The following is a 27,580-nucleotide window of genomic DNA, read 5'->3' as shown; positions in this document are numbered from 1 at the left end:
ATGCAATCTTGAAGAGTGAGATGAGAATTGAGAACACCTTTAGTGTGGGGGTACTGGTTTTTAAGAACAAAAGTGAAGTGCTGCAGTTTGCTAAAGTTTATGAGCAGAGTTCAGCGAGACAGTGGTGAGGTATACATGACAAACCTTTAAAAAAAACAAAACATAACTTGAAAGTGCAGCTGTCATTTCATAAAAATATCCATCAAAAAAGGTAACAACCAGCTATCACAAATGATTCAGTGTATTCAGGCTGTTAGGCCTCAAGTAGTTTTAAATGTCTGCGCTCCAATTAATCAAGTACATTGCATTACAGAAGTTTGAATCTCTGCTGAAGCTGCAAATGTTTTCCGCCACTGCTACTACAGTAAATGAAATACAAACTGTCAGTCAGTAAAGAATAATCTTTGTTCTCATTGAGATTATTTATTGGCACTTTGATAACATTTTAAACTCTACTTTTCAATTCAACTCTATTTATATAGTGCCAAATCACAAAAGCACTCAGCTCAAGGCCTTTCAGCAAGCACTTGGTGACAGTGGGAAATAAAAACTCCCTTTTAATAGGAAGAAACCTCCTGCAGAATCAGGCTCGGGGAGTGGCAGCCATCTTCTACCTTTGAATACATTTCCACCCAATTAGCTTGAAGTGGATTTTAACAAAGATGTGTATAATTATCAGACACAAACCACAAACTGCTTTAATTCCATTTTAATTTTCATACAGGTTATCACACACACATCAGAAGCAAGCAGTCATTAGACGTAAATGTACAGAGACAGTCAAACATAAATATTTATGATTTTTGCAAGTTTAGAGTAGAGTGACTGAAGGGAAGTAATATTTATTGACCAATGCGCTGAGTTGACATGAGAGTTCAGTAATAAGACTCTAAGTACACCGTTTATTACTTTTTCATCTCAAGTATTCCGCTTCCCGGCCCTCGTCTCTTCGCACTGCAGATGTTACAAAACTGCAACCCGGGAATCTGAGACAGGAAAGAGCGAAAAGTTACAGGAAGTCATATTTGAGCTTCTCAGATAAAATACCCCAGCACCAATGTGTAAAGAGTGATACAGCATATAGAGATGTCACTTACTGTTCCTGAAGATGGCAAACACTCCTTATGAAACATGTGCCTGCAGTGGAACACCACCACGTTGAAGGTTTTGGCCATGTCTGAAACACACGTTGCAAAAATTGGCAAAGAAGAGTTTTCAAATGCAATACAACATTAAAAACAGATGAATACACCTACATTACATGACTCACCTGAGGGTAAAATTGTAGCATGACATGACTCACAAATGTTCTCCTCTGAAAAGAAAAGCAGCAACGTTCTTAAGAGTCCAGTTTAATATAGCTAATCTCAAAAGGAGCTGCACGAACACCAAAGCGCACCCACCATCAACCCTGACGCCTCTCATCTGTGTTCGATGCATCTTCTGGAGCAGGGAGAGGGAGTCGGCCACCAGGATCTTTTTGCAGCCTTCCCTTAAAAGAATCTTAGAAACAAGAAATCAAACGAGCTGTCAACAAACAGGATAAGAGGTACAGAAATCGGTGAATTGAGCAATTTAAAACCACCCTCCAATGAGGTCAAATTAAATTCTAACAGTATAGTCATATGAAAAAGAACATACATCTTTACTGAATTAAGAAGATGAGAGAGCAGCCAGGTGCTGCTAATCAAACTCACTTGATTAACTGATCATCAGTGAGTGTGAGCATATCTATAGAAGCAGAAGTTTGAGCAGTTTGCCGGTCTGGAGCATTCAGGTGTGTTAATGCTTAATGTAAGTTAATGCCAAGGAGGAAAGACATCAACAATCATGACCTTAAAGTTCAGTGTTGGAAGGTTTATAAACCAATTTCCAAAAGATTTGAGATTCATCATTCTACTGTGAGTGGAAAACATTCATCACAGCTGCTAATCTCCCCAGGACTGGACGTCCCAGCAAATTCGCTCCACAGAGCACATCTGGTGTCCTGGTGCAGCCACAACAACCTGGTGCTGAATGCCCAGAAGACAGTGGAGATTATTGTGGACTTCAGGAAGCACACAGCCCCACTCCCCCCCATCATCCTGACTGACACCCCCATCACCTCTGTGGACTCATTCCGCTTCCTGGGTACCACCATCACCCAGGACCTGAAGTGGGAGCCCACCATCACCTCCGTCATCAAGAAAGCCCAGCAGAGGATGTACTTCCTGAGGCAGCTGAAGAAATTCAACCTGCCAACACGGACGATGATGCAGTTCTACACTGCAATCATCGAGTCCATCCTCACCTCCTCCATCACCGTGTGGTACGCTGGAGCCACTATCAGGGACAAACAGAGACTGCAGCGTGTTGTGCGCTCTGCTGAGAAGGTGATTGGCTGCAGACTCCCATCTCTGCAGGACCTGTACACCTCCAGGACATTGCGGCGTGCAGCTCGGATCTCAGCTGACCCTTCTCACCCTGGACACAGTCTGTTTGACCTGCTCCCCTCAGGCAGGAGGCTCCGGTCCATTCGCACCAGAACCTCTCGCCATAAGAACAGTTTCTTCCCCTCTGCTGTTGGACACATGAACAATAACCATATGACTGTTCCCACCACTAACACATGACCCTACGCTGTGTCACTGCATCATTCCATGTTTGGCACTGATCACCACCTGCACTCATGTATATATCTTTCTACGTAGCACTCTTAATTCTTATTCTCATGTATATATCTCATGTATATCTCATGCACATATCTTTCTACGTAGCACTTTTAATTCTTATTCCTACTTTTATTTTTTCATGTCTATTTAAGTGCTATTTATGACACTATGTTTGCACTGAAGCACCGCAGCAATTTCCTAATGTTGTAAACCTGCTCAACATTTGGCAATAAACCCCTTTCTGATTCTGATTCTGATTCTGACATAGAAATAGCAAAAAACCCATTATCTACATCTTAGACTCTACGGGCCTCTGTTAGCGTGTTAAATGGGCACGCCACATGGGCACCTTGCAGTCATTGTTTGACCATGAACTAATCTGTAAACCAAAGTATTCCAGAGTCAAATGTGAGGCCAACTGTCTGACAGCTGAAGCTCAACTGGAACTGGGTCATGCAACACGACAATGAACCCAAGCACAGCAGCAAATCTACAAGAGAATGGCTAAAAAAGAAGAGGATCAAGGTGTTGCATTGGCCCACTCAAAGCCCAGACCTCAAGCTGACTGAAATGCTGCAGTGAGTCCCTAAAAGAGCTCTGCATAAACAAATGCCCACAAAATTTAATGAACTGAACAGCGCTGTAAAGAAGAGTGGGTCAAAATTCAAGCACAATGATGTGAGAGACTGGTAAAGTTAAACAGAAAACAATTACTTCAACTTATTGATGTTAAAGGTGGTTCTACAGGCTGTACTTATTCACAGCACTGCAGTCAGTTTATTAAAACCTCCAATGACTACACCTGCAACTTAATTCAAACATATTTAAAATGTCTCTCTGGTTTTATATCTCTTTATACTCTGTATATGTCCCTTGATCTTAGAACCAACTATATTATTGAAAAGAACTGTCTTTTAAGCTTTAAATGATCGATAGGATCTTAAATCACGATTGCCCTACCAAGGGGTCTAATCCGGACTAGTGATTGGCTTTTGCAGAGTTTAAAGTTGCAGTGAGGAGGACATACTGTAGTTTGCACCAAGAAGCATTGTGATGCGAGTTGTCAAAAATAGATTGCATTCTTTTCAGAACTACTTTCAGCTTTCCATACCACACCAAAGTAAGATGGTTAAGCCAAGGAGTTGTGGCAATGTATTTCTTTGAGAAAGCAGACTGACAAAATGTGGACAAACAGAAGAACTGTTGAAATTTCCTTCAGTTATTTCTTAAGATATTAAAGCATATGTCCTTTATCTCATAAACGGCCCAGTAAATTTGAAATGGGCTGAAGGGTGTGGAAAAAATTTCAAGCTAATCTCCAGGACACATGTCTGACCTGTAGATTGTAGTCATGAAGGATTTTCACGAGGGAATCTCTGAGGTTTGGGATCTCCATGCCTTCCTTTATGCGACGGATGAGCAGAATAGGATCAACATGAGTGCCGATATTATTGAGGAGACCGGTGATGAATGCTGGAGTAAATAAAGTAAAAAGCAAGAGATAACTGAAGTTCAGATTTATTGATGCACAGGTTTACCATGACTGACTCGATAGGAGATTTGGTGACATACGTGGTTTGTCAATAGAGTAAGAGATGAGATCATCCCACAGCTCTGCGTCATCCTGGTCTTTAGCAAACTCTATGGCTTTGTCAACATCTGCCAGCTCCTCCATGATCATCTGCAAGGCTCGTCTACAGTTTCCCATCCTGCCTGAGAGAAACATGTCTGATTAGGCTCTTCCTTATCTTTTCAAATGAGAGTACGAATCTTAATCCTTAATCAACACTTACTGAGCAGGAAAACTGTCTCCTCCACAAAGTTTCTCTGCTGGCAAATCTCAAGAGCCTAAGGAGGTCAACAAAATGACTTATGTTACCCAACTTCACTTCTAAAGACGTGAATTTATGATTGGATGACATGTACCTTTTCAAGAGGGCAGTGGGTGCTATCTCTCAGGAAAGGTAGCAGATTTGGCCGGTCATATTCAGCATACAGGCCTATCTGTCTCTCGTGGTACTTCTGGCCTTTGTGGTGGTCCCGTTTGAACAGTTTGTGGAGGTACTGAGGGCAAAAGGCTGGTCAAACTCCCTGCATTATAACATCTGTTTTGAATTCAGTAACCTAAGGTGCTCAAATATAACTCACCACATGCAGAAGTTCAGGCCTGTCTGCTAGTTCTTCCACCACCTTGTCTATCTGTTGGAGTCAAAAATCCGTCACTCAGAATCATTTGTTTAAATCAGGAAGATAAAGAAGATTCAAATAATTCAGGGGTACTTACTGATATCTTGTCTTCATTATCGAGAAGCATGTCAACAGCTTTCTGACAACATGAAGTCATACAGTTTAAGTGGTTTAAATGTATAAGAACAACATCTATAAGTAACAAATGAAGGGGAAATCAGTCGGTGATGACTTTTTACCTCTTTGTCAAAATCCATGAGGAGTACGATCTTGTCCTCGATGGAAGAGAAAAGGTTGTGTTTGTGGATCAGCTGGTAAACATCTTTGTGCCTCAGTCTCAGGTAGATTTCTAAGGCTCTGTCGTATCGCTGGTCGTAGGTGTACCTGAAACAGCATCGAACACCAGCAACTCACAACAAATTTAACATATTTAAAATCCCCATATACCAGTATCATTTCCTAAATGTTGCCAATATAAACAAAGGCAGTCGAAATTTAAGCAAAGTGTTAAAGATGAAAGACATTTTTTAAAAATTTCACCTTATTTGACCTTGAAGAAGAGGTCAGAGGTCCAAATATATCATTCTATATACTATATGTTATTAATACAAACAGTAAGAAATATAGAATATAGTTTTAAATAGCTCTGTATAGCCTTATGATCACTTTGACCTTCAGATCAACCTTGAAGAACAGGTCAGAGGTCAAAAGTGATATTTTAAAGACATTTTTAAGATTTAAAATATCATGTCATGTCAAATCTTCATATGGTACTTTGCATATGTTGAGAAAACACAGCACAGGTGTAACCATAGCAGTTTCTAAGTTATATTAATGGATTGTTGACATTACCGCAGTCTACACCCTTACAAAGTTTTATGAGAATTCATTGTGTTTACAGACTGAATGACACGCATGGAATCGCTCCTAAAAACTTGGCCTCCGTGCCGTAATCTTCAATATTCAATATTCAAGTAATATTCAAGTTAAGACCACTCACAACTCAGCCAACGTGGTGAGCAGCGTGCTGTTGGTGGGATCCCTCTTCAGGTGATCAGTGACAGCCTGAACGATGGCCATGTTATTATAAAGATCTCCCGGCCATTCCCGGATCAGGGTGGCAAAACCCTTTACAGAAAAAAGCAGCACGCACTATCAGCAGTCATACGTTCATCACGCCAAGACTGCAGACAGGTGGGGGTGTAACCTACCTCATAGTCAGTTTTCAGGAATTCATGAAGGATCATTTCATAAATGGCCGGCCTGAGACGCAGATCTCCTCTTGGCAAATACTGACTGATGGCCTGAAACATGACAGAAGTGGCACCACATACAGCATAAGAGACACACCTTTCCACAGGGCAAGCGTCGCACTTCATTGCAACGTTATAACCACTTTAGTGATGCCTTCAAAGCACAGCCATTAAAACCTACCTTGAGCTGTCCAATGGTCTTGAACCTGTACACTTCATTCTCCCACAGTTCCATGTTTTTCCCCAGGACCTTTTGACACTTTCTGAATAAAAGTAAATAAAAAAATACATTTAAATTAAAAACAAAACACTTGAATCATTTAAATGATAAAAAGAAGATTCTGCTTTTTACATTTGGTCTTTTGAAGAGAAAGCATAAGTGGTCCAATTATATGAATAAAGATACAACATTTTAGTTTGTAATACTTCAAGCTCTAAGTCAAAGGTCAGGGTCACACAAATTGGGAAAAGGCTTTATGTTCTATGGGATCACCTCCAAATTTTAGAGCAATATATTAGTCACTGAGGGACTTAAGCACTTTCTTTGGTTGAGCTCCTAAAACATTATCTTGTTCTTTACATATCTCATGCCAACACTGCTCATCTGCAAACATGCAGGACTTACCTCGCAGCGCTGTCATAGTCTCTCGTGTTCACCAAGTGGTTGATGTATTCCATTCCAATCTTCTGAACGTCGTGCCTCTTAATGTTTTTGAAGCTAATCTCCGCGGCCATCAGCGCCTCCTGATGTCATGGTTAAAAGCGCAGTAACAGGACACAAAATCAAACTCTGACCTTGCAGCCGTTAACCTTTAGCAACCCTCATGAAATTCAACAACACAAACCTCGTATTTCTTCTTTTGGACCAGCCAATCAATATGGTCGTCCTGGTCTCGCTCCTTTGCCACAACGATGTCTTTGGGACTGATGATATAGAAGAGTGACTCTCCCTCTGAATGCTCTGTTGATGAAAATACATTTATTCCTCTGCGTACTCCCACATTACAGCTGACATTTGATAATCGATGCATAATGAAATCAGGCTGCAGTAAAAGGCAGCATGACATTTCTCTGGGAGCAGATTTTACAGTCTCACCGAGGCGGTAGTCTCTGCACTCATTGTCCTGGAAGTTGCGCACCGTCAGCGCGTCTGAAGAGATCTCCTCACAGCTCTCGGGGAGAGGCTGGATGATGTCGAGACGAGGCCGCGCACATAACTCCTCATCCTGCGAACATATGTAATGATTTTATATCTGACTTAGGTTTTTGAACACCTACACATTTGTTGTGCACACTTTTGCAGACTTTCAGCTTTAATTTAAGGGTTTAACAAAAACTTTTGCATTAATTGTTTAGAAATTACAGCTATTCTTATACAATCAACAGTAATTGTAAAACAAAAATTATAATTTTTAAAATTTGGATTGTTTTTAACACCTGGGTAAAAATCCTTTGTAGTCAAAGACAAAAAAAAAAAAGAAGGGTTACTTTTGCAGTTTGCTTTGGACCGCTGTCCATTTGCAATATGAAGTTCTCTCCAATCAGTTTTGCAGCATTTGAATGAATCTGAGTATAGAGTGTTGTCCTGCACACCTCACAATTCATCCTGCTACTTCTATCAGCAGTCACATCATCAATAAACACTAGTGCCCTGGTTCCACTGGCAGTCATACATGCCTATGCCATAACACCGCCTCCACCGTGTTGGACAGATGATCTGGTATGCTTCAGATCATGAGTTGTTTCTCTTCCCATCATTCTGGTAAAAGTTAATCTTGATTTCATACCTCCATTTCTTTTTCATGACTCTTTTAGATATTTTCCAAAAAGTCTAATCTGGCCTTCTTCTTGAGTGTAATCAGCGGTTTACACACTATATTTACATTCATGAAGGCATCTCTTGATGGTAGACCATGACAACGACACATTTATTGCCTTGAGAGTGTTTCCGACATGGTTACATGTCCCAAAGTTCTTTTTCATAACCATAGAAATAACTTATCATCAACGTCTTCTTTGGTCTCTCAGCCTTTTGGTGCTGCTCAGCCGGACAGTGGATTCCTTCTTTTTAAGAATGAACCAGATTGAATTTAGTTATTCCTAAGGTTTTTGCTTTTTAGCCTAATGAAGACCACTTTTGCACATCTTTGGACTTCATATTGAGAATTCCACTAAAAAGATACCACATAAAAGTTCAACGCTTGGAATCAACTACAGATCTTTTATCTGCTTAATTTCTCATGGAGTGATGAGGGGTACAGGCCTCACCTGGCAATGAAACTCGCTGTCACTCTGAAAATTAGGTACTATGAATAAAACAGTAATACAACCTTTCTGGAAAACCCACTGATTTAAAGCTTAAAGTATGCACTTCCATCTTGACTGTTGAATTTACAATCCAGTGTCATAGACAGATGCAAAGATGCACAAAAAATGCCTAACACCTTATTGAATTTCTTGTATGTTAAAAGAAAAAATATTGTTACCATTTGATCAGAGTTTTCCTTCACAAAGAACAGAGTGACCAGCTGATCTGCCAGTGGTGCCAACCCACAGATGAAAAACTCGGTCTCAAAAGCAGAAACTAAAAGAAACAAAATATCAACAATCCACATTTAAAGAAAGTGAGTGAGAACAAGGTGAAATATTTCTTCCCTTTAATGCCTCACATTTTTGTGTAGTTATACGCAAATGTCCTTCTGTTTTCATACATCGATTGAACTTAAAAGGATACGTGCATAACGCAGCCTTTAGCTTTACAACTACTAAAGTAAGCAACTATTAAACTTTTTTGTTTCTCAGTTAAAGACTTTAGAAAGCAGAAAAAGGAGATGAAATGCATTTATTTCATTTAATTGTTTTTCCATCTTAAAAGTATGCACAGACTGAACCTGAGCGCCATTTCAATTTATCTAAAGCCGTCTGAACAACAGGACCCTTTCTTCTTGCAGCACTGCCTTCGTCTGCAGTTGACGTGGTAGAAATTTCCCATTATATCATATTTACATCTATACTTTGTGCCCCGATCAGCCCCAAGCTTTAAAACCAAGCCACCCCCAAAAAGTTTTTGCAGTGTGAGCCTTTGTCTTGCCAGAGGAGCATGAACTGCAATTTAAGTTTTCAGGCCTTGGGAAACAACGTCATTCACATTCCCTGAATTTTTACAATCATCACTATATAAACTGAAACAAAAAGCCCCACAGAAGTACCTAAAATTCCATTTTCAATTCAATTAAGTTTAATTTATATAACGCTAATTCACTGCAGTCATCTCAAGGCGCTTAACATTACCAAGGACGCCAAGAGAGGGCTCTTTAATCCAGCATTTGGGCCATGTTAATAAAAAAAATTGATTTACAAAGAGATGACAAAAGAACCGAGAAGATAAAACTGAAGAGAGGCTGCTGCCATCGGAGAAGTATTGCCATGAGAGTGTTTTTGGTCTGCAACAACGCTCAGCTGAGAGGTATGTGTTAAAGTACGATACACGTAAATGCCAGAAGTTTTCCTCAGAAGCACAATCAATAATATAGGATTAACTAGGATGATCAATATCGTAACCACACGATTTCAACGATATGTAAAATTAGAGCTAAATTATGAGGCACAGAGGACGTTTGCAATCTCTAACTTATGTAAAAATATTACTCAGTGCACAGATTTCATTAACTCTGTGACTCAGAGTGTGCACATTTTTCAGTGGTCTCATATGTGGAAGACGAAATGGTGTGCTCTGTACCTATTTCCACATAGCGGCTGGGCAGGTCTCTCATTTCAGTTGGATTTCGCTCTTTCACAACACAAATCTGAAGAGAAATAAGAAGATTAGACTGAACGCACGCCACAGCCGGCGCCTGTGATTAATATTAACACGAGCAGGAAACAAAGCAAACCTTAATGGAAGAACCCCAGCCGACAATGAGAGTGGTGTTGTCCTTCCAGCACAGGCTGCACGGGTACATGTCGGGCCTCAAACTCACATTATCCCTCAACACATTGGTGATCCTCTGCTTTGTGCTGATGTCATATATTTTTACTCCCTGAAGGTAAACAAGCAGCATTTTTACATACGAAGCTGTGCATACAGAAGGATCGGGGTTTGCTTAACTGTCACAGAGATCTCACCACATTGTTGGCCCATGCAATCAGGTTAGCTCTCCATTTGATATTAGTGATTGTTCCCTCGCCCTCATGTAGAACTGAAGTCTTCCAGCGATTCAGCCAGTTTCTCTCATACAGAAGGAGCTTGAAGGGGGGAAAAAAGTAAGGACATTTAATTCAAGGGTGCAATATTACACCCCAGCCTACAGAGGGCAGTAGATGAACACTGGAACAAGCAGTTAGGAAGCTATGTCTGATAAAATCATGAAGTAAAGCCCTATTTTCCTCCACATGTGCAGACTTAATCCCACTTTGGAGCATTTAAGCACAAAAAAAATAAAGATGGATGACTCAACGTGAGTCAACCTGAGGGAGAAGCTTCACCAGCTCCACTGGTGGATGAAAACATTAAACATCCACATGGCCGAGATCATTTGTGAAGATGGTGTTGAAAATATGAGGCATTACAGTTTTGATTTAATACATAAGTTTTCTTCGTCCCACTCCTTTTTCAGGCAATTTTTGTTTTGTACATTTTATGTTCAATATAGGTATTTGTTGTGCCTGAAAATGAACAAATAAATGAATGAATGAATGAATCCTTCTCATCATAACATGGATACACGGCATTAACATAAGGTGCCGTGGATAACAATGTAAGATACACGAATAAGTTCATTACTTTTTGCGTGCACCATCTTTACTCTTGTGCCGTCTCGAAAAAGCTGTGAAAGCTCCGAGAGAGCTTTGAGTGATGTGCGTGGCTTGTGTGTTTTTAACCACAATGCAATGTGGCATTGACAGCCCTGAGAGCTATTTCATGAATTAAAGCTTAAGTTAAGTTTTCAGGCCTTGCACCGCACCTTCTGTGGAGGACAAAGTCGTTCACATTCCCTGCATTGTTGCGGTTCTCACTATATAAAGTGATACAAAAAGCCCCCCAAAAGTGCATATTATTACCAAGGCGGCCGGGAGAAATTTGTATAGGCTCTTTAATTCAACATTTGGCCTATGTTAATAAACAGTTTGCTCGACAAAAAGATGATATGACAAAAGAACTGGGGAAACAAAATTGAATTTCCTTTGACAGGATGTGGCTCCCGTTGAGGGGTATTGATTTTCATCACAGGCAACTTGTGGAGGCCTTCACAACTTGGAACTGAGAGAAATCAGTGCCAATTGAAAGAAAATAGCAAAGTAACAATAACAATGGAGTTTTGTGGTAAAAGTTTTTCCTCGCCCCTGTTGTATAAATGTCACCACACTTTATTTATAGGTGGTTTGTGCAATGGCGCCACATCGGTGCAGCTTGTAGTAGTGTAATAGGCAAGCGCTAGTAGGTAGCTGTTTTTACCTCAAAGATGAAGAAAAAAAACAGAAAATGACAAATCTTATGTCTAATATGCTTTTCACCTTCCGCGATGACATACCCAGCGGAGGCAACTTCCAGAGAGAGATCACCGTATGCGCCCGGAAATCCTAAGACTATGTACCCTCTTGATAATGACATCTATTTGCTGTGCTTGTGAAGCATTGCCTTTCAAACACTGTTGAGCGAACAGCACTTTGTGAAAATGGGCAGCTCTCCCGAGAGCACTCCAGCGAAAAGACAGAAAAGTAAGAGCCTTTCACACCAGACAAAGGCCTGCGCGTCGCCCTCAGCCGAGCCAAAGCGAGACGGTGTGCAGGATTCGGTTTCACCCGGACACAATCAGGACGCATTATTGCGGCAGGAAATGTCTTGAAAATGGCGGTTTAAAAAAACAAAAAAAACCCCAAAAAAACAAAACAAAAGTGGGTGTAACAAGCGCACAAGTAAAAAGTACTACTCAAACCTACCTTGTTGCCCCCGGTGACAAACTGCTTATAGTTGGATCTGGTGAACTGAGGGTGTAATGCGACCACCTGTGAAGAACGTTTAACAGTTTAGAAGAGCGAAATCTATTCATTCTATTTTCCATCCTATAACACTGCAAGTCTGCAGAAAAACTTACTTTGATGGGACAGTCAAAGTTCTCGTGGAAGCCCTCTCTTGTGTAGAGGCCGAATACTTGAACCTGGAACAGAGACGGTGCAGCAGAACAGCAAGCAAAGGTGAATAACTCAAAATTTCTCCTTTAATTGCTGCCTCTGCAACTATCTGAGGTCAGCGGGGGGAAGTGTGGTCAGAAAAGACTTTTGATTGGCTCCCTACTTCTCCGCTGGGTCACCAATTAGTGGGGCCAGTTGATTCTTCGAACCCTGCAGGGTTTACAGCAGAAATCCTAATCGTGGACTGACCACAGCCTCAGTTGGCTACAGTAGCCTTTAATGTACCATTAGAGTACATGACGCCCACTTTTCCTCTACCTGAAGCCCCCCCACCACCACCAAAAAAAGATGGGGAAATAATATAAAACTCTGACGCTATCTCATCTCTTGAACCGCAGCAGTGGTTAAGGATTAAGTTAGATTTCAAAGGATTATCAGCCAGCTGAATTGGTGAGGGCAAACAATTGCTATAGCATTGATTTTAATTGTCTGCTCCACTTTTTTTGCGCGACAAGATCTTGTTTTTGCCACCAGAGTGCTGGAAGCAGGGGGAGGGCGATATCAGAAAGCATATCTTGACTGCAAAATCCATGAAGGATGGTGGTAATGATGAGAAGAGACAAGATAACAGCAAGGTGGAGAACATGGAGAGGGTATCCATAGATGGGCTGATGGCTGACTGACAGCTCAACGGATCTGAGTGCAATCCTTCCCTCCCACCCCTCCCCACGCTTCAAAATTGTTACAAGCTTTTTATAAATTCCCGCATCATGAAAAAAATATGGGGCTTATGTGTAGATATGGAGAAGATAAAACTCCAGGTTAATGCACCGAGTGCGGAGGAAGTGCCGTCTAAAAATTCGCTGCTAGTTCCAAATCATTATGATAAAGTTTCAGGCTGATAAGGCGAGTTTATATGAATCAGAGGATGAATTATGAAAGATGAGAAGCACTGATTGGTGATTTCATTTTTTGCTGCAGGCCCAGAGATCACTAGCCAGCGGTGATGAGTGGAGAGATCTCACCTTCCCATCCTCGGAGCAGATGCCCACATGCTCTCCACTTTCATCCAGACTGATCTGGTTGATCTTCACTGAACTCTGCGGAGACACAATATCACGGCATCGTTTTTTTTAAAGAGGTGGGCGAGTATCATAGTGGATGGCCAAATGTTGCTAGCTGACATTTTACCCCAACTAAGTGAAATGCCAGGAAAAAGAAAAAAAGGCAATGGATGCATGGTCCCATATGTGTCAATGCATAGAGAGTGCATTAATACTGAAAATGTTAGGGGTCCCTCTGCTGCAGATGCTTTTAAATTTAGGGCTCTTAAGATAAAAGGATCAACTAAATGGCATAAATTACAGCAAATGTTACTTTAAAAACGTCCCTAAAGTGAGGACGGTGCCTCAGTGTAGACTTGAAGAGGAAAGAAGTTGCTTTGCTTATCATAGATTTCCAATTTTTCCAAAGCAGTTGCTTCAGCTATTTGGTAATCATATTAAATCCAACAGCTAGAGCACAGCTGTGTCTCTCCTGTTCTGTGAAACAACCTCACTGTTTCGGGTTATGATTTTTTTAAAAAACTGGCAGTAAGTTTCTCTGGTAAGTAGCACTTGAATCAACATGCTCAGCAGGCGCACGACATTTGGAAACACGAGTGCAGGTACAGTAATGTAAACCCACTCCTCCCTGCCTACCAAATCAGCCCTGATTACTGAGTTTTTGTTTTTTGTTTTGTTTGGGGGGGTTTTTTTGGTTTTGTTTTTTTGACTTGTAAATTAAATTATTGTTCAGAGTTCATTCCCTCCAGATCAGTGGAAGTAATGTAGTAAAATAGTAGGAGTAAATTAGAGAGAGGCAAGCTCATTTCTGGGTGTGAAATCTTCCTTCAGGGTACTACGTGAAATCTCAAAATATCTCCTTTTGCTTCCACATGGGATCTAAACTGTATTATTTTGTCTGCAGGGCCCGAGTTAACACTGTTGACTGTTAGGTAGTTTTTTCAGGAATATAAAAGTTTCATCAGCCAGGAGGAGAATTGCATTTTTACAATGAAAAAAACAAACAAAAACCTCTTTGGGTATCTGATCAGCCAGTTGTGGTTTTCGACTCAGTGTTTACCTTTATTATGATTCCATACATACTCCACTTAGACCTTTAATGATTTAACAGCAGTATCAGTCTTGACCACAGCACTGTCTGTCTCACTACTAAAGCTTTCTGCGTCATTCATATAACAAAATACAGTTTCTGAAGACAGCAGAACTAAAAACAATGGCTAAAAATGGGGTTGCAAAAATCTATGTTATCCAGTCGTCAGCTTCCTCGAGCTGTGACCTCAGTAAACACTTTCTTTCCTTAGGGACTAGTAAAGCGCTATACAAATACAGGCCATTTACCATTTATTTATTAGCTAATGATGTTCTTTGGTAAACTCTGGCTCCTTTTAGAGTCAAGAATGATAACAAAGCATGACGTGCTTATTTTGTTATTAACAAGTGTGCAGGGTACTTGATTGCTCTGGAATATCCATGTTTCTTTCATGTTTTAAAAAGCTAAAGGAAAATTTATAGTGCTGCTTTGAATTACTAATGCTGATGTCTCTTACATATTGATGTGTGCTGGTGTGCATGACTCAGGGCTGAAACTGAACTGAGCATGTTGGAGCTAATACATCTTAAACAGCAGCTACTAAAATGTTGGAGCTCCAACAGGTTAGGAAATGCATGGAGGAATGAAGACTTCAGTCTAAACACATACTCTCAGAGCTCGTAATAAAACAACTGTCTGCACTGGCAGGAAAGTAGCTATTTTATTAGCATAATGAGCAAGCTAGACACAACAACAACCTACTAAATTTTGTTCCCCACAGGTATCCTTGTGCTAATCAAAATACTGTCTTTATACTAGATATGAGTACCAAACAGACTAATTACAAATGCTGAGGTTTGCATCACTGCAACTTGTAGTCAGATTTCTGAGAATGTGCAGGTTAAGCTATATGCAATCTTGTTTCCACTAATCAAAAAACTTTTTTTCCCATGCAGAAGTCAAAGCTTTGTATTATTGTCACAACTGTTTTTTTTCTTCAATTAACTAATTCAAACTTCTGATGAAATAAGCTTAAAATTGAGATAATAACCTGAAATGTTGACTTGGCTCAGCCTGGCAAAACAATTTTTTTTCATTACCAAAAACAGGATTTCGTTTTTCGTTTCATGCTACTGTGTAGGGTATGAAGTGATGCTGTAGCCTGGCAGTAAATTTAATGCAGTACTGTACATTAAGTATAAAATGGCCAAAATGCTCAGTTTGAAGTTTCAAAAATCAGACTTCACCAACCAAAAGGTGACATCAAAGTGACTTTGCCCATCTTTAATATACAGGCTATGGCTCTTGCCCTCTGACATGTTTGTTTGTTTTTTAACTTTATTTTAATATGTTTGTTTTTTGGCTCATTTCTTTATTTCACATGTTTAATATGTCTTGGAGTAAAAGTAGAATTGAATTCCAAGTACAGCAGATGAGTATCACTTTGATTTTACAGGTATTTAGTTACACAAGAAAGTAAATTCAGATTTCTAACTGATGACATCACTGGATGAAAGGTTAAAGTAACAGAAATCTCAGCGTTATTAAAACTTTTCCTCTCGAAACCATGACTGCCAACTGATAAACAAACAGAACAACAATATAATGTAGTTAGTAACATAAACAGCAGACTCTCATTGCATCCACTGAGCTAACAAGGCTAAAAAGTGTTTTAAATTCAAGTAATTGGTTAATGTAACCCAAAGCAGTTTAATGTACTCACAATCTCAAACTTCTGAGTAATATTTCCTTGGATGTCCAACAGGAAGACCTTTCCAAAATGAGTACCTAAGGCGAGAAACTGAAAGGAGACAAATGTAATGTAAATTAAACCAGAAGACACCTGAAATCAATTCCAGATTTTCCAGAAAAAAAAATTCTTGTGTTTATGACGGCTGTGGGAGAGGATAAAAAAATATTTCCTGGATCTGCAGTGGCATGGGCAAAGTGGGGATTGGGTGGGCTTGGAGGCAAAACTGTGAAATTGCAGGGGGTGGAAAAGCCCTATTTATTAAAGCAGACAGTGTGAAATGGCATTTTTTTCCCCCTCAAATTAAAATGCTTAAGCATAATAAATGCACTGTACATCTGACTTCTTCCCATGCAACCCAATCACCTCCCTGCCCAGCACAAGGCTATTATTTCTACTGAGCAGCAACTGGTTTCCGTGTCTTGTGCTTCGGCAGAAGCGCACGTGTGCATATGTATGTGTGCGTGCGAGTGTGTACACGAGTCCACTGGGACAAAAAAATTATAGAAACCGGGGGCTTTGGCATTAGATTAAGTGTGTGTTCTTCCACCCCAGCCCCTGCTCCATGCCCTCCTCCTAATCCCCCTCCCTTCTAGACCAGCATGTGGATGTGCGGCGAGGCCAGCATGCTTCAGTGCAGTCTATAATGAAATGCTTATATTTACAGGCACAGCTGAGCATGTCAGACAGAGCCCCTGCAATCTCCCCAAATAAAATAACCAAAAATAAATAAATAAAGGGTTCAACCTTGTGAGGCGGAGCGACTTTTAAAGGGATTTATCAGAATGGAATTGTTCAAATGAAATTCCGATTCAGACACTTAAAATATGAGGCAACATAAGGCAGTATGTGCTGTCGGTGGCTTTTAGGGTTGTGGGAGTTTGCCACAGAAGAGGAGGGTGGGGGAGGGTAGTGGTGGTGTGACCACACAGGTAGCTGGATGGCAAAAAGTACATAAGCATAGAAATCCCAAGAAGAAAGACAAGTCAGATCAAATTTAAATTTTCAGCAAAGCAGTCTCTCTCTCTGTGGCACAGTTGCTGTTTTTAGGTTAAAAGAAGGAAAAAAGGGGGAACAGAATCCTCAAAGTACAAACAAATACACGAACATCAATAGTGGTTAATAAAACATCAGGTGAGGAGACATAACTGGGTATGACTTTTGCTCTGCTCAGGCGTGCAAGTGTGCCGCTGGTGCCACGATGATTAACCATCTCGCCGAGAGTGGCCCTCTTAAAAAACAAAGGGAGACGAGGAGCAAAAAATATGTAAGAGTGGGAATAAAAAGAGGAGAAGACAATGGTGCCTGATGCCTTCTGATTCACCTCCCTGAGAGGGACAAGCAGGGGAAGGTGAGAAAATAATGGGTCTGCCTTTACAGATTCAACAGAAGGGAAGAAATCCAACTTTGAAGCTGACATCTCTCAAATGTGTACCTAAACAATGTGAAATGTCTGCGCGAGATGGGTGAACCTGACACGGAAATGCCCCTGCAGGTGGTGGATCATAACCTCTACCTTGTCATGGACGGTCATACAGCTGGCTGCATCGTTCTGGAGAATTTCTGTCATCCCGTTGGAGAGCCTCTCATACTTCAGCTTGGGCTCCTCCTCGCTGTCCTCCTCCTGGTGAAGAAAGCAGTCTCTTAATGATATTTTCCAACCGCTATTCTTGTTCCCTAAAACCCCCCAAATCATCACTGCAGTGAAAAGAAATATGCAAAATCTCCACCTAACCTGATGTTGTATATTAAAATCTGATTTTTATGAAACACGTGCTACAAAATATGACAAAAATCCCTATTTGTCCAACGTTACATCTTAAAGGTGCCTTATTTAGTTTCTGACCACTAGGGGCTCTATGGAGCAACATTTTTACACACGAGTCCCTGATTTGCATCTTTTTGTGCACCACAATACCAACAGACATAAAGACCATTTTACACCATTTTTATCCTTTTTGACAGAAAACAAATGCAGTGATGTGTGAACTAAGATAACAGAGAAGGAGAAACACATCATTACTCGAGAAGACAAATTGAGCTTGTTTTTATGAGAAACAGTGAATGTCACTGTTACAAAAACAATCAAGAGGGCACCAAAAATGGTTAAATACTTGTTTTGGTTATAGTGATATGACTAATGTAAGCAAAATCACTTGAAGGTCAGTGAATTTACCTGTGCTTCTCAGAAGATACAAATAAAATAATAGATATCATAGTCTGTACATAGGCTGCAAGTCACCTGCCAACACAATTTGAAATGAATTTTATAAAGCAGTTTATGTTTAAGTAAATGAAATAATAATTTTGTTTTTATTTTCACCACGGTATTTAAATGGGCATTGAGAATCATTTAATACATTTGGTATTGGAACTACTCAATTTCTGGTATTGTGACATCCCTGCTTAATGTTTTTCTAAACTGATTAGAATTGGAGTTTATCACTTATCACACTTATCATAATGAAGTACTAACAGCCGATCAACAAATTGCTGCAAATTATTAGTTTTTGCATGAATTCCTAATAGCTGAATGAGACGATGATTACATGGAAACACATTCATCTTCATTCAATTTGAAAATAATAAAATATTCATTTAAAATAGAGATGCACCGATATTCTTTCCCACACATCATTATCTCACTATAATCACATAATCATCTTATTATCATTATATGCCACTTCAAGCCAAATAGGGTTATATTAACCTAACCCTTAAAAGACACTGAGATAAAGAGTTGAGTGATGTTTTTTTATTTATTATAAAGAGCATTTCCTTTTATTCCTTTTCCCCTGGTACAACTGGAGGAATAAATAACAACAAAATGACACAAACACCCAAAATTTCTATTGTAGCCCAATCAGGCTTTTTTTTTACTTTGAATTATTATTCTGTTCATCAAAAGTGAGAAAACAGTTAAAAATATGACAACACTATAACAACAGCTATTTCAATCACTGAATTACATTATACTTAATGATGAAATGATGAATAAGATCCTCACATTTGAGAACCTAAAAGCAGACAAAATTGTCAAATGTTTGGCAGTTTTGCTTTAACCGATCTAATTTAATTCACTGCTATTTATCCATTTCTAATATGCAGGTAATGCACAAATTTACTGTATAAGCATAACTGGGATTCCTTTCAGCAGCATTTATTGCAGCTTTCAGTCTCCAATAACTGTGATTAATCCATTTTTGAAGCCTGTGTACATGAACATATGTGTATAGAGGGATGTATGCACAAAGACAAAATTTCCATCACCTTGCATGAAATGCTTGATAAAACAATAAAAGCAACATCTTTTCATGACACTGTTCATCCCCAGTGAAATACATGAATTTATAGTCTTTTCATAAAGCAAACTTAAGGTATTATACTGTGTTACACTTTCCAGCCTGAGTCAACATTTGCGGCCAGTCACAGCCTGAATATTACTCATAATTCAGTTTATAACCAATGCTGCACAGTCTGTGGCTGCCCAGAGGGTGCATCAACTCAAAACATTGTCTGCCATTATGTGCTACTGGGTTGGAGGTGGGGGACAATAGCGTGGAAAAAATGTTATTTTCAAAAACAATCCTTTCCCACTCAACAACGCCATATCTAGGCTATTTCCTGTGTATTCTGGTTGTGAGATTTCTGATGCGAGGGCATTTGTCACGGGTTTCAAAGGCGTATCAAACAACAAAGGCAAACTTCATCCCCACAGAGAAACTACCCATTTTAAAACTTTTGCCATCTCTTGTAAGTTGCTCTTTGTTTTGTCAACTACTCAGCTGGCCTTGATGTTGTAACCATTTTTGCCATTTTCTTTTAGTATTGGCTGTTAAAATAGAGCATGAAGGAAAACATTCAGCTTTAAATATACTGCACAGCGAGGACCACACTAGTTGGAGAAACGAAGGCGTGTACCCAGTATTATTAAGACAAACAACAAATCATCATGTGTCATAAACACAGTTTACACACAGGTGGCAAAGTAAGGGAAAGATCAACACATAGTATATATAAAAATTATATTAATCACATGCTGCAGCCTTTAAAGTCAACTCAACACAGCAGGCCATACACAGTGCTCTCCACCAAGATTGTCAAACCACCTCACTGAGTATTTCTGCTTCTAGGCATTGTGCTTGATCATAAATTATGATAGAGAAGACGCACTGCTACAGGTTTTTCGTTATCATTTTTTGCATGTTAACAACAATAAAAGATATGAACAGTAATCAACTGGGTATATTAAAAGATTACGTAACATATCGCTCACTTCCTCACATTTCTTATTGTGAGGACTGACCTTTAAAACAAAACAAATTCAATCCATTATTACAGAAAACAGCCACATGCATTATTAACACGGCTGGTTATTAGGTTCACACTGATCCACTGAATGATTCAGTTTATTTAAAATAATGCAAACAATATTCAAACCGAAGTCACTCATTTGCTGTTTGTTTTGTTTCTTTCCGGTTGATTAAGAAGGGAACGAATATCACTAAAAGAAGATTTTTGACCAAACAGTTTCAGGACAAGGTGCTTATGACACACTGTTACACAGTAATAACAGTTTTACAACTGTCATATATAAACTATCAATTTACATTTCAAAATATGATCTTCGATGAATTATGGCATTCAGAAACGTAGCATTTAGACACAAACTACTGAGCTATACATGTCACACCTGGGCATGTACAGGATAAAATACACAAAGTTAACATTATCATGTACCCTAGTTAAGCACACCTTGTATGTTTCAGTGCTTGCATGGGTTCCTGCCTATATCAAACAAAATCAAGAGTCTGGTAATAATTTTTTTCCATCATTATATTTGCTTGTTTCAGTCCACTTGGGTGGATTAAAGCCATTTCTTTACAGCTCTGAAACCAATGTTTTCTAACTTTGCCCATTTGTTTGCAGGACTGTTCTTGTTTTTAAATAACTGGAGATCATACCTTTATCCTGATCATAGCATCAGTGGCAGCTTTATACTGCCCACGATCCCAAATTCAGTAATAGACTTGTCAAATTCATACATCATCATTTCCTGTCAGTCTCGCAACCTGCAGTATATTAACAGTGGCTGTCTTGATGTCATTATCAACATCTATATTGAACTTAACTGCATTTATGAATTTCAATCCTAGCACGCATGCTGGTGGCACTCCCACCAAACTCCTGATTTGCATGGGTCGTGTCCAAAGACCTACGTTTATGAAACCAGCATATAACATGCTATAAAAACTTTGCTTAAACTGTTTTCCCAGCTGACATCAGCTTGGTCCTTTGTCCATAAAATGAAAGTGTGTTCATAATGCTGTTTAACAAATTAGCTTTTAGATTGTGGTACTCAAAGTGAACTTCTAGTGTTGAGGTTAAATTATTGAAAATTGCTAAAATGAATTTAATTAATTTGCTTTTTCTTTTCCAACAGTAGCACAAAGACATCATCAATTATTGACACTTGAGGGTGTGAATGATTATGTTGTTCCCATTTATTCTTTCTGGAATTAAAAGACCGCAGTCTAGGCTTACAGAAGCGTTGCTTCTGCCTGATTCTGTTCAGTCACTACATGGTGCAGAGATCCTGATTTATTGTGTGCTGTTTACACTGTCTGTGCAATATGTGATGACTGAATAAAACTAAACTAAGCTAAAATATGCATTAAACCATTTCATTTGCTTCTAAAGGAGTGGCAGAATCATGTAGAGCACTTAGAGCCTTATAGTGGTCCAGCAAGTTGCTAAAAATACAATGCATGATGTCTTTTCTTCCATTTATTACCCTTCATTCTCTACCTTTTATGTGCTTTCGGGACCACAAAAGTACATTTTTTGACAGGCTTTTATGGAACTCACCCTTTCGTTTTTCAGCTGCTGGGGTTTCTTTTGATTTGTAACCATTTTTGCCATATTCTCCATCTACTGACAGCTGAGCTAAATGAGACTCCTCGTGTCATCATCTAACTTAATGTTCAAGGTTCAAGCAAGACTCGCCCATTTGTCTGCTTTTAAGGGGAACGCTGTAGCTGTTAAATCTAACCATGTTAGTTTGTTTGAGGCAGAAAGAGGGGGAAATTGGTGCAATCAGTCAACTAATATGTTGCTTAAATCTATCGTTTTAAGGGTTTGATCCGCTGAGCATACTAAAAAGCACTTACAAATCAGGCTTATTATTGTATTATGTTATTACAAATTAGACTAATCTAACCAAATCATGACGTTGATGAAGAGAATGCCTCTGACTTTCCAGAGCCACTGCTCAGACAGATTGTTACCCTGCTCATCTCTTCTGTTAGTAGAGTGTAGAGCAAACAGCCCCTCGCTGCCTTCATCTAGCGAGGCTGCTGTCAAGCTGGTAACAACAGCAGCCAGCTACAGTATATTGCAATATTGTAAGCAAATAATCACCTGTTTGCAGCAGCCACTCAGAGGAGACTTGCAATCCCACAGTCCAGTGAGTGTTTGTCCATGACTACTGAACACATGGTGCACAGACAGACCACTATTTACAAGTCTGGTTTATTTCTTGAGAAAAAAAGTAGTAGCTTGAGAAAGGTGCAGGTGTCCAAAATGCAGCATATATCTTATATATGATTCCATCCTCTGCTACCGATGAAGAAAAATTCTCCTTCCTGTCAGCGTGATGTGTAATGTTATATTTTATTCAGCCCATGTGAGATCCTCCGAAGCACAGGTGTACTGTAACATGCCAGAGTTCAGTCATAATATTGATGGATCTGGAAAGCTATATGTAATTCATGAGTGTTTGACACCTCTCAGAACCTGACAAAGATCCTTTAGGGATCAAGCTGTGCTGATAAAGGCTATGTTATGTATTACAGCCCCTTCAGTAGGCAGAGATTTCAAAAAGCATCCAAACCTGACGGAAATATGAACACTTCTGTCACTGACAGTATATTATTGGTGATGCATGTCTACACTGACATACTGGTGCAACTGCATGACACATTCAAGTCCATTTTTTCCAGTTATTATTATTTTTAAATATATATCAAGATTTCTTAAAATAAATTCATCTTAGATGAGCTAAAATGATGAGGTATTTTTGATTCTTACCTCAGACTCATCTGTGGTTTCCTCACTTGGATGTCTGACCTAAAAGCAGAAAAATGTTGGGTTGCTTTAAAAAAATATATTAATGTTAAAGCTTGGTTTCAAAGGCCATGACTATTTATTTAGAGATTAAATATATACCAAACAACTGCAAAGCTAAATTAGCACCTAAAATGTTAGCTTTCCAAGCAGAGAATGGCTTGATGAGAAGCTAAATCAAATGAAACCACAGCAGACAGCTCTCACAGGCACACTTTGAATGCATTTTTGATGTAAGTGCGTTTAAAACAGAAACATTTAGCTAGCTAGCTTTAGCATTTTGAGCTTACCTGCTCCTCCACTTCCGCCATTGTGATATTATTTAGCGATATATCCAAAGGTAACAGCTATAATACTTTAACAAATATTTTTTAAAATATCCGTTAAATCTCCGCTAAAGGTTCGTTTCATCTCAGAAACACCCGCTGTTACGTGACAGCAAAGTGATGTTTGTTGTCGAAACCTGCTTCCAGTCATAAGCTAAATCACATGACTTGAATTCGAGTATCAAGGCGTTATGGGTAATGAAGTCATTCAGATAGAGAAACGACAACACGGATACTCCGACAGAATAAAAGGAGACGATTACTTAAAAAACGATGCCAGGTGACAGTTCATATGTTTTTCGTGGCAAATACTTGTAGCAAGTTTTATTGGGTTTTAACAATCCAAGTGTCCCTTTTCTTAAGTGTCAGACGGCAAACTTGTGAAGAAAATGTCTTTTTTTTTTTCAGTTGAAGCTAACAGTCTTGAAACTGCAGCCAAATAACCCGCAGTAAAGCTAGGTATAACCATAAAGCACATCTTCACTGACAACATTAATAGACCAACCTTAAAAATTTGAACGGTCGCCAGATACAATAAATTAACCTGGACTAAAAGTCCTCCAAACTTTCCCCAAGGGGATGATAAAAAAAGGCTGATTTCTGCTGTCATTAAAAGATATTCAAATAAGAGGCTAAAAGGAGCCAGCTAAATCCACCCCCTTGTATACAGCTGAGTATTTTAATTTGTTGTATTAATTGTCTGAAACATATCAGTGGCAAATAGTGTAGTTTTTCCCTAGAGGAGAAATTTATATCATTTATAGTAAATAATAAAAATAGCTCCAAACAGCAGAAACATGCTACTTTTGCTTAAGGTCCATCAATACTATTACTTATAATTAAGTAGTTTTTACAAAAGTAATGTCTCTGAAGTAATTATGAGTATCATTACAGGAATTGTTAGGCAAAAGTATTTACTGTACACATTGTCCCCTTTTATATTGATTATTTACTGCCACTAGCCAGATATACAGAAGAATGTGAGGTAAAATACACAAAATGTTCTTCTAATAATTGAGCACTAAATGAAGCAATAATCTCAAAATGATAACTTACAAGACTTTAAATTCATTCACAATCTGTCTTTGTCTTAATTAAGACAATTTGAATAAAACAGGACAAACAACACTAACTGAAATGATTAAGACTATTCGATTTAAGTATGTCCAGATTTGTCTGAACGTAGTGGCTAAATTAACCCTTCAGCTATTGTTTGAGTCCCCTGGTTTCAGAAGAATATTAAATTATAATTATATATATTTTGATACTTTAAATATGCATTTTACTGCCAAGACTGTATTGAAGATTCAAGACACTTTATTATCATTAAGCAAACATCACGAAATCAGGTAATACTTGCTAAGATGGTGAAAAAAAGCTTAGATAAAATAAACATTTTACATAAATACATAATATAAATATTATAAATATAAAATACAACATTTACTGACAAGCATTAAAGAGTAAAAGTATTGGGACTTAATATTGCATGGTTGGACTGAACATGAGTTATTTATTTACAGGCTGTGCATCTGTCTGTGTAATGTATATGCCTTAGGGTTGTAATTGTGTGAAGCTGAGCAGTAAAAAAGTGCACTTTACATGAGTTATTTTACATATTATAAAATGTACACAGTGAGGTATGTCCCGAGTTATGGGATGTGGAATTGAGTAGTGGAATATTGCACATGAAGGTTCTACATAATTACTGTCACATGGTGTTTAGCAGTGTTACAGTTGTAGGAAGGAAGCTAAATATGTATATGGGTGCATCTTTACTCTTGATGGTAAAGAATATGAATACTTTGTCCACTTGGTAATAAGCAGTAATTGCATCCAGATTATGCATTATTATGATGACAAATAGCAGCTGAAAGTATTTATTGTGCCTCTCTTTGAAGTAAAATCTGTGGTAGATTTATATACAATTAAAAGTACAGTACTTTTCTGAGGTTGTTTCCTATGCCTGCCTTAATAAAGGAATGTGCATTCACTAATAAAGCAAACACAGTCAGCAAGACTTCCAGTAATAATTAGGCTATTTGTTTTATATATTTGCAGACTTCTCTGAACATGGTGGCTTCGGATATTGGTCGACTCGCCTGGTCCTCCGTCACTCTGCTGACAGCTGCTTGCCTGAGTCCAGATGAATGCCAAAGGTATGATTTGCCTCTTCTTTATTGAGATTGTCTCACACCCCTGTCTTGCCTCATCCATCCTCAGGAGAATCCTAATGCACTGATACCAAGGGGGAATAATTTTTTTTTCTTTACAATCTGCTTAGCAATGATTTATTGATTGCGGCTTCCACCCTCACAGAGAATTACCGATCCTTTTTGGGAAATCAGATTTTCACACCTTTCATGAGTGTGTATGTGGCGCAGGTCTCCAGAGACAGTGTGAGGGGAAACTGACTTTGAGGAGCAGCAGTGTGTGAATCTCTGCGGTGTCGCTCCTCTGCTGCTGCCAGTGGTACGCCCAATGGATGGCCCTGTGATTCTCTGTTTCTCTCTCCATCTCTCTCTCTATAGTTTTGCATTATTTATCACTCGATAAATACAGTATCCAAGCTTGATTTGTTTTCATTCCCTTTCAAACCTCCAAAACATATGCTTTGCCCACTCTCCCATCATGCAACATGCAAGAGCCCCATCTAAAGTTTAAGCACCTCATGGACAAAAAAGTAAAATAGTAAAAACAACCCTCGCCCTCATAGGAGGAGTCAGATTAGTGCACCGAAAGCTTTGATGCTCCAGAATGTCAGCTCGGTGGATCGATCCAGCAGAAAACACACACACACACACACACCTGACCAATCAGAGGCGTCTATCTGTTGTGGACCTGCTGGGCACTGTGGTTTACAAGCTTCAAAGAGCTCCTTTTAATACACTGCTTTGATAGCCCTCAGCCTTCACTGACCCGCCGACCATCCGCTGGGGAGCATTTTAGCTTTAGTGGAGGAGAGAGGGATAACTGTTGATCATATTAACGAGCGCGAAAAGAAAAATCATCTCAAGTCTCAGATATTTACACCCCTGACCCCACGAGTCCCGATAACAGTCTGTTAGATCAGCTGCAGATAAAATAATACAAATTGGCTGCATTTTTCCGAGAGTAATTTAACACTATTAACAGCACTTGTTGAGATTTAGATGCACAAAGGCATGAAGTGAAAGCATAGACAGAAGAACAGTTTGGTTAATAACCCTAAGGGGGAGACAAATCATCACCTAACAAACCACATTACACATCTCCATATGCTCGGCCATCACAGCACATCCACATATTCATAAAATATATAATGATCGCTTCAAAAAGTGTCGATACATTATTTCAGTGTAGACATTATATGTTTCATTTAAGGTGGAAAATAAAATGATTTACAAAATGTTAAAGAAACCTTATTTTAATCTTAAAGCAGATGAATACTCGCCGATATCAGGCGTTATTAATCTGAGCGTATGTGTCTGTTTGCATTACACAGGTCATTTCAGGTCCAAAGAAAAATCAGATACTTAAAGTATTTACGTGCCTTTTACGTCACTCATAGCAGCAAATGAAGCTGTTGTGTGTGATTTCTCAGAGATTGGAGAACATTTGTCACCTCGGAAAGTCGTGTTAACTTACAGAGCGAACTGATGGTTTGACGTTACATTAATGTTTAAGGACAAAGAAAGCATGAAAGAGAATTTTGTCTTTCGGGTGGATTATAAACCTCATTCTGTCGTGCGTTTTTCAGAGCAGGCTGGTGTGCTGCAGCCTGTCCCAGGTTGAAATCACCCTGCATATGCCTCCAGTATGTTGGAGATCATTTGAAGCTATTGAACTGTGCTTTAATTCCACACCTAATAATTACTCTAAACATGTTTTAACCTCTTGAATATTCTTCGTAATGCTGCTCAATAAAGTGTTTTGTAATTTTTTAAGTAGCGTGTGCCCATTGTTCAAACATAATATTTAGATTTTATACTTTTCTGGTTCAACTAATCCCAAATAGCTAGGAGAAATTAAAAATGCATCCCAAACAAGAGCTCGGGTCTCGGGAGGTTAAATATTTATATA

The 27,580-nt window shown here is 39.0% G+C and overlaps 2 protein-coding genes across 4 annotated transcripts in view; one reads left to right on the top strand and one right to left on the bottom strand.

Annotated features, from left to right (window-relative positions):
- Positions 1-718: 718 nt before the first annotated feature.
- On the bottom strand, positions 719-23,700 carry vps41 (VPS41 subunit of HOPS complex). 2 transcript variants are annotated; one of them, XM_005922523.3, is made up of 28 exons: positions 23,483-23,700; positions 23,157-23,195; positions 17,584-17,691; positions 16,041-16,118; positions 13,249-13,323; positions 12,187-12,249; positions 12,032-12,097; positions 10,217-10,336; positions 9,985-10,131; positions 9,831-9,897; positions 8,578-8,675; positions 7,188-7,317; positions 6,937-7,052; positions 6,717-6,835; positions 6,273-6,354; positions 6,050-6,142; positions 5,839-5,966; positions 5,078-5,222; positions 4,936-4,977; positions 4,800-4,850; positions 4,578-4,715; positions 4,445-4,499; positions 4,224-4,364; positions 3,988-4,124; positions 1,404-1,503; positions 1,271-1,315; positions 1,098-1,177; positions 719-986 (listed from the first exon to the last, which is right to left on the bottom strand). In XM_005922523.3, exons 1-28 carry the CDS (start codon positions 23,501-23,503, stop codon positions 906-908), a joined length of 2,565 nt encoding a protein of 854 aa, XP_005922585.1. In that variant the 5' UTR covers positions 23,504-23,700; the 3' UTR covers positions 719-905. The 2 variants fall into 2 exon arrangements, with proteins under 2 accessions (XP_005922585.1, XP_042076916.1); XM_042220982.1 differs by lacking the exon at positions 23,157-23,195.
- A 9-nt stretch (positions 23,701-23,709) lies between these two features.
- pou6f2 (POU class 6 homeobox 2) overlaps positions 23,710-27,580 on the top strand; it is a 78,166-nt gene continuing 74,295 nt past the window's right edge. For both annotated transcript variants that reach the window (XM_014333649.2, XM_014333645.2), the window contains exons 1-2: positions 23,710-23,798; positions 25,580-25,677. In XM_014333649.2, the coding sequence (XP_014189135.1) occupies positions 25,592-25,677 (86 nt within the window). In that variant the 5' untranslated portion in view covers positions 23,710-23,798; positions 25,580-25,591. The remainder of the gene's footprint in view (positions 23,799-25,579; positions 25,678-27,580) is intronic.

Source organism: Haplochromis burtoni, unplaced genomic scaffold (genome assembly GCF_018398535.1).
Source record: "Haplochromis burtoni strain Fernald_Lab_line unplaced genomic scaffold, NCSU_Asbu1 Contig_58, whole genome shotgun sequence".
NCBI classification, from domain to species: Eukaryota; Metazoa; Chordata; class Actinopteri; order Cichliformes; family Cichlidae; genus Haplochromis; species Haplochromis burtoni.
The sequence above is the reverse complement of the archived record's forward strand: the minus strand, read 5'-3'. Positions and strand labels throughout refer to the sequence as shown.

Excerpts from the sequence above, each read along its gene's own strand:
- vps41 (XM_005922523.3), bottom strand. The coding sequence starts at position 23,503 with ATGGCGGAAGTGGAGGAGCAG. Across the intron at positions 4,500-4,577 it reads CCCACTGCCCTCTTGAAAAG|GCTCTTGAGATTTGCCAGCA; the intron begins GTACATGTCATC and ends TGACCTCCTTAG. Across the intron at positions 4,125-4,223 it reads TTACTCTATTGACAAACCAC|CATTCATCACCGGTCTCCTC; the intron begins GTATGTCACCAA and ends TATTTACTCCAG.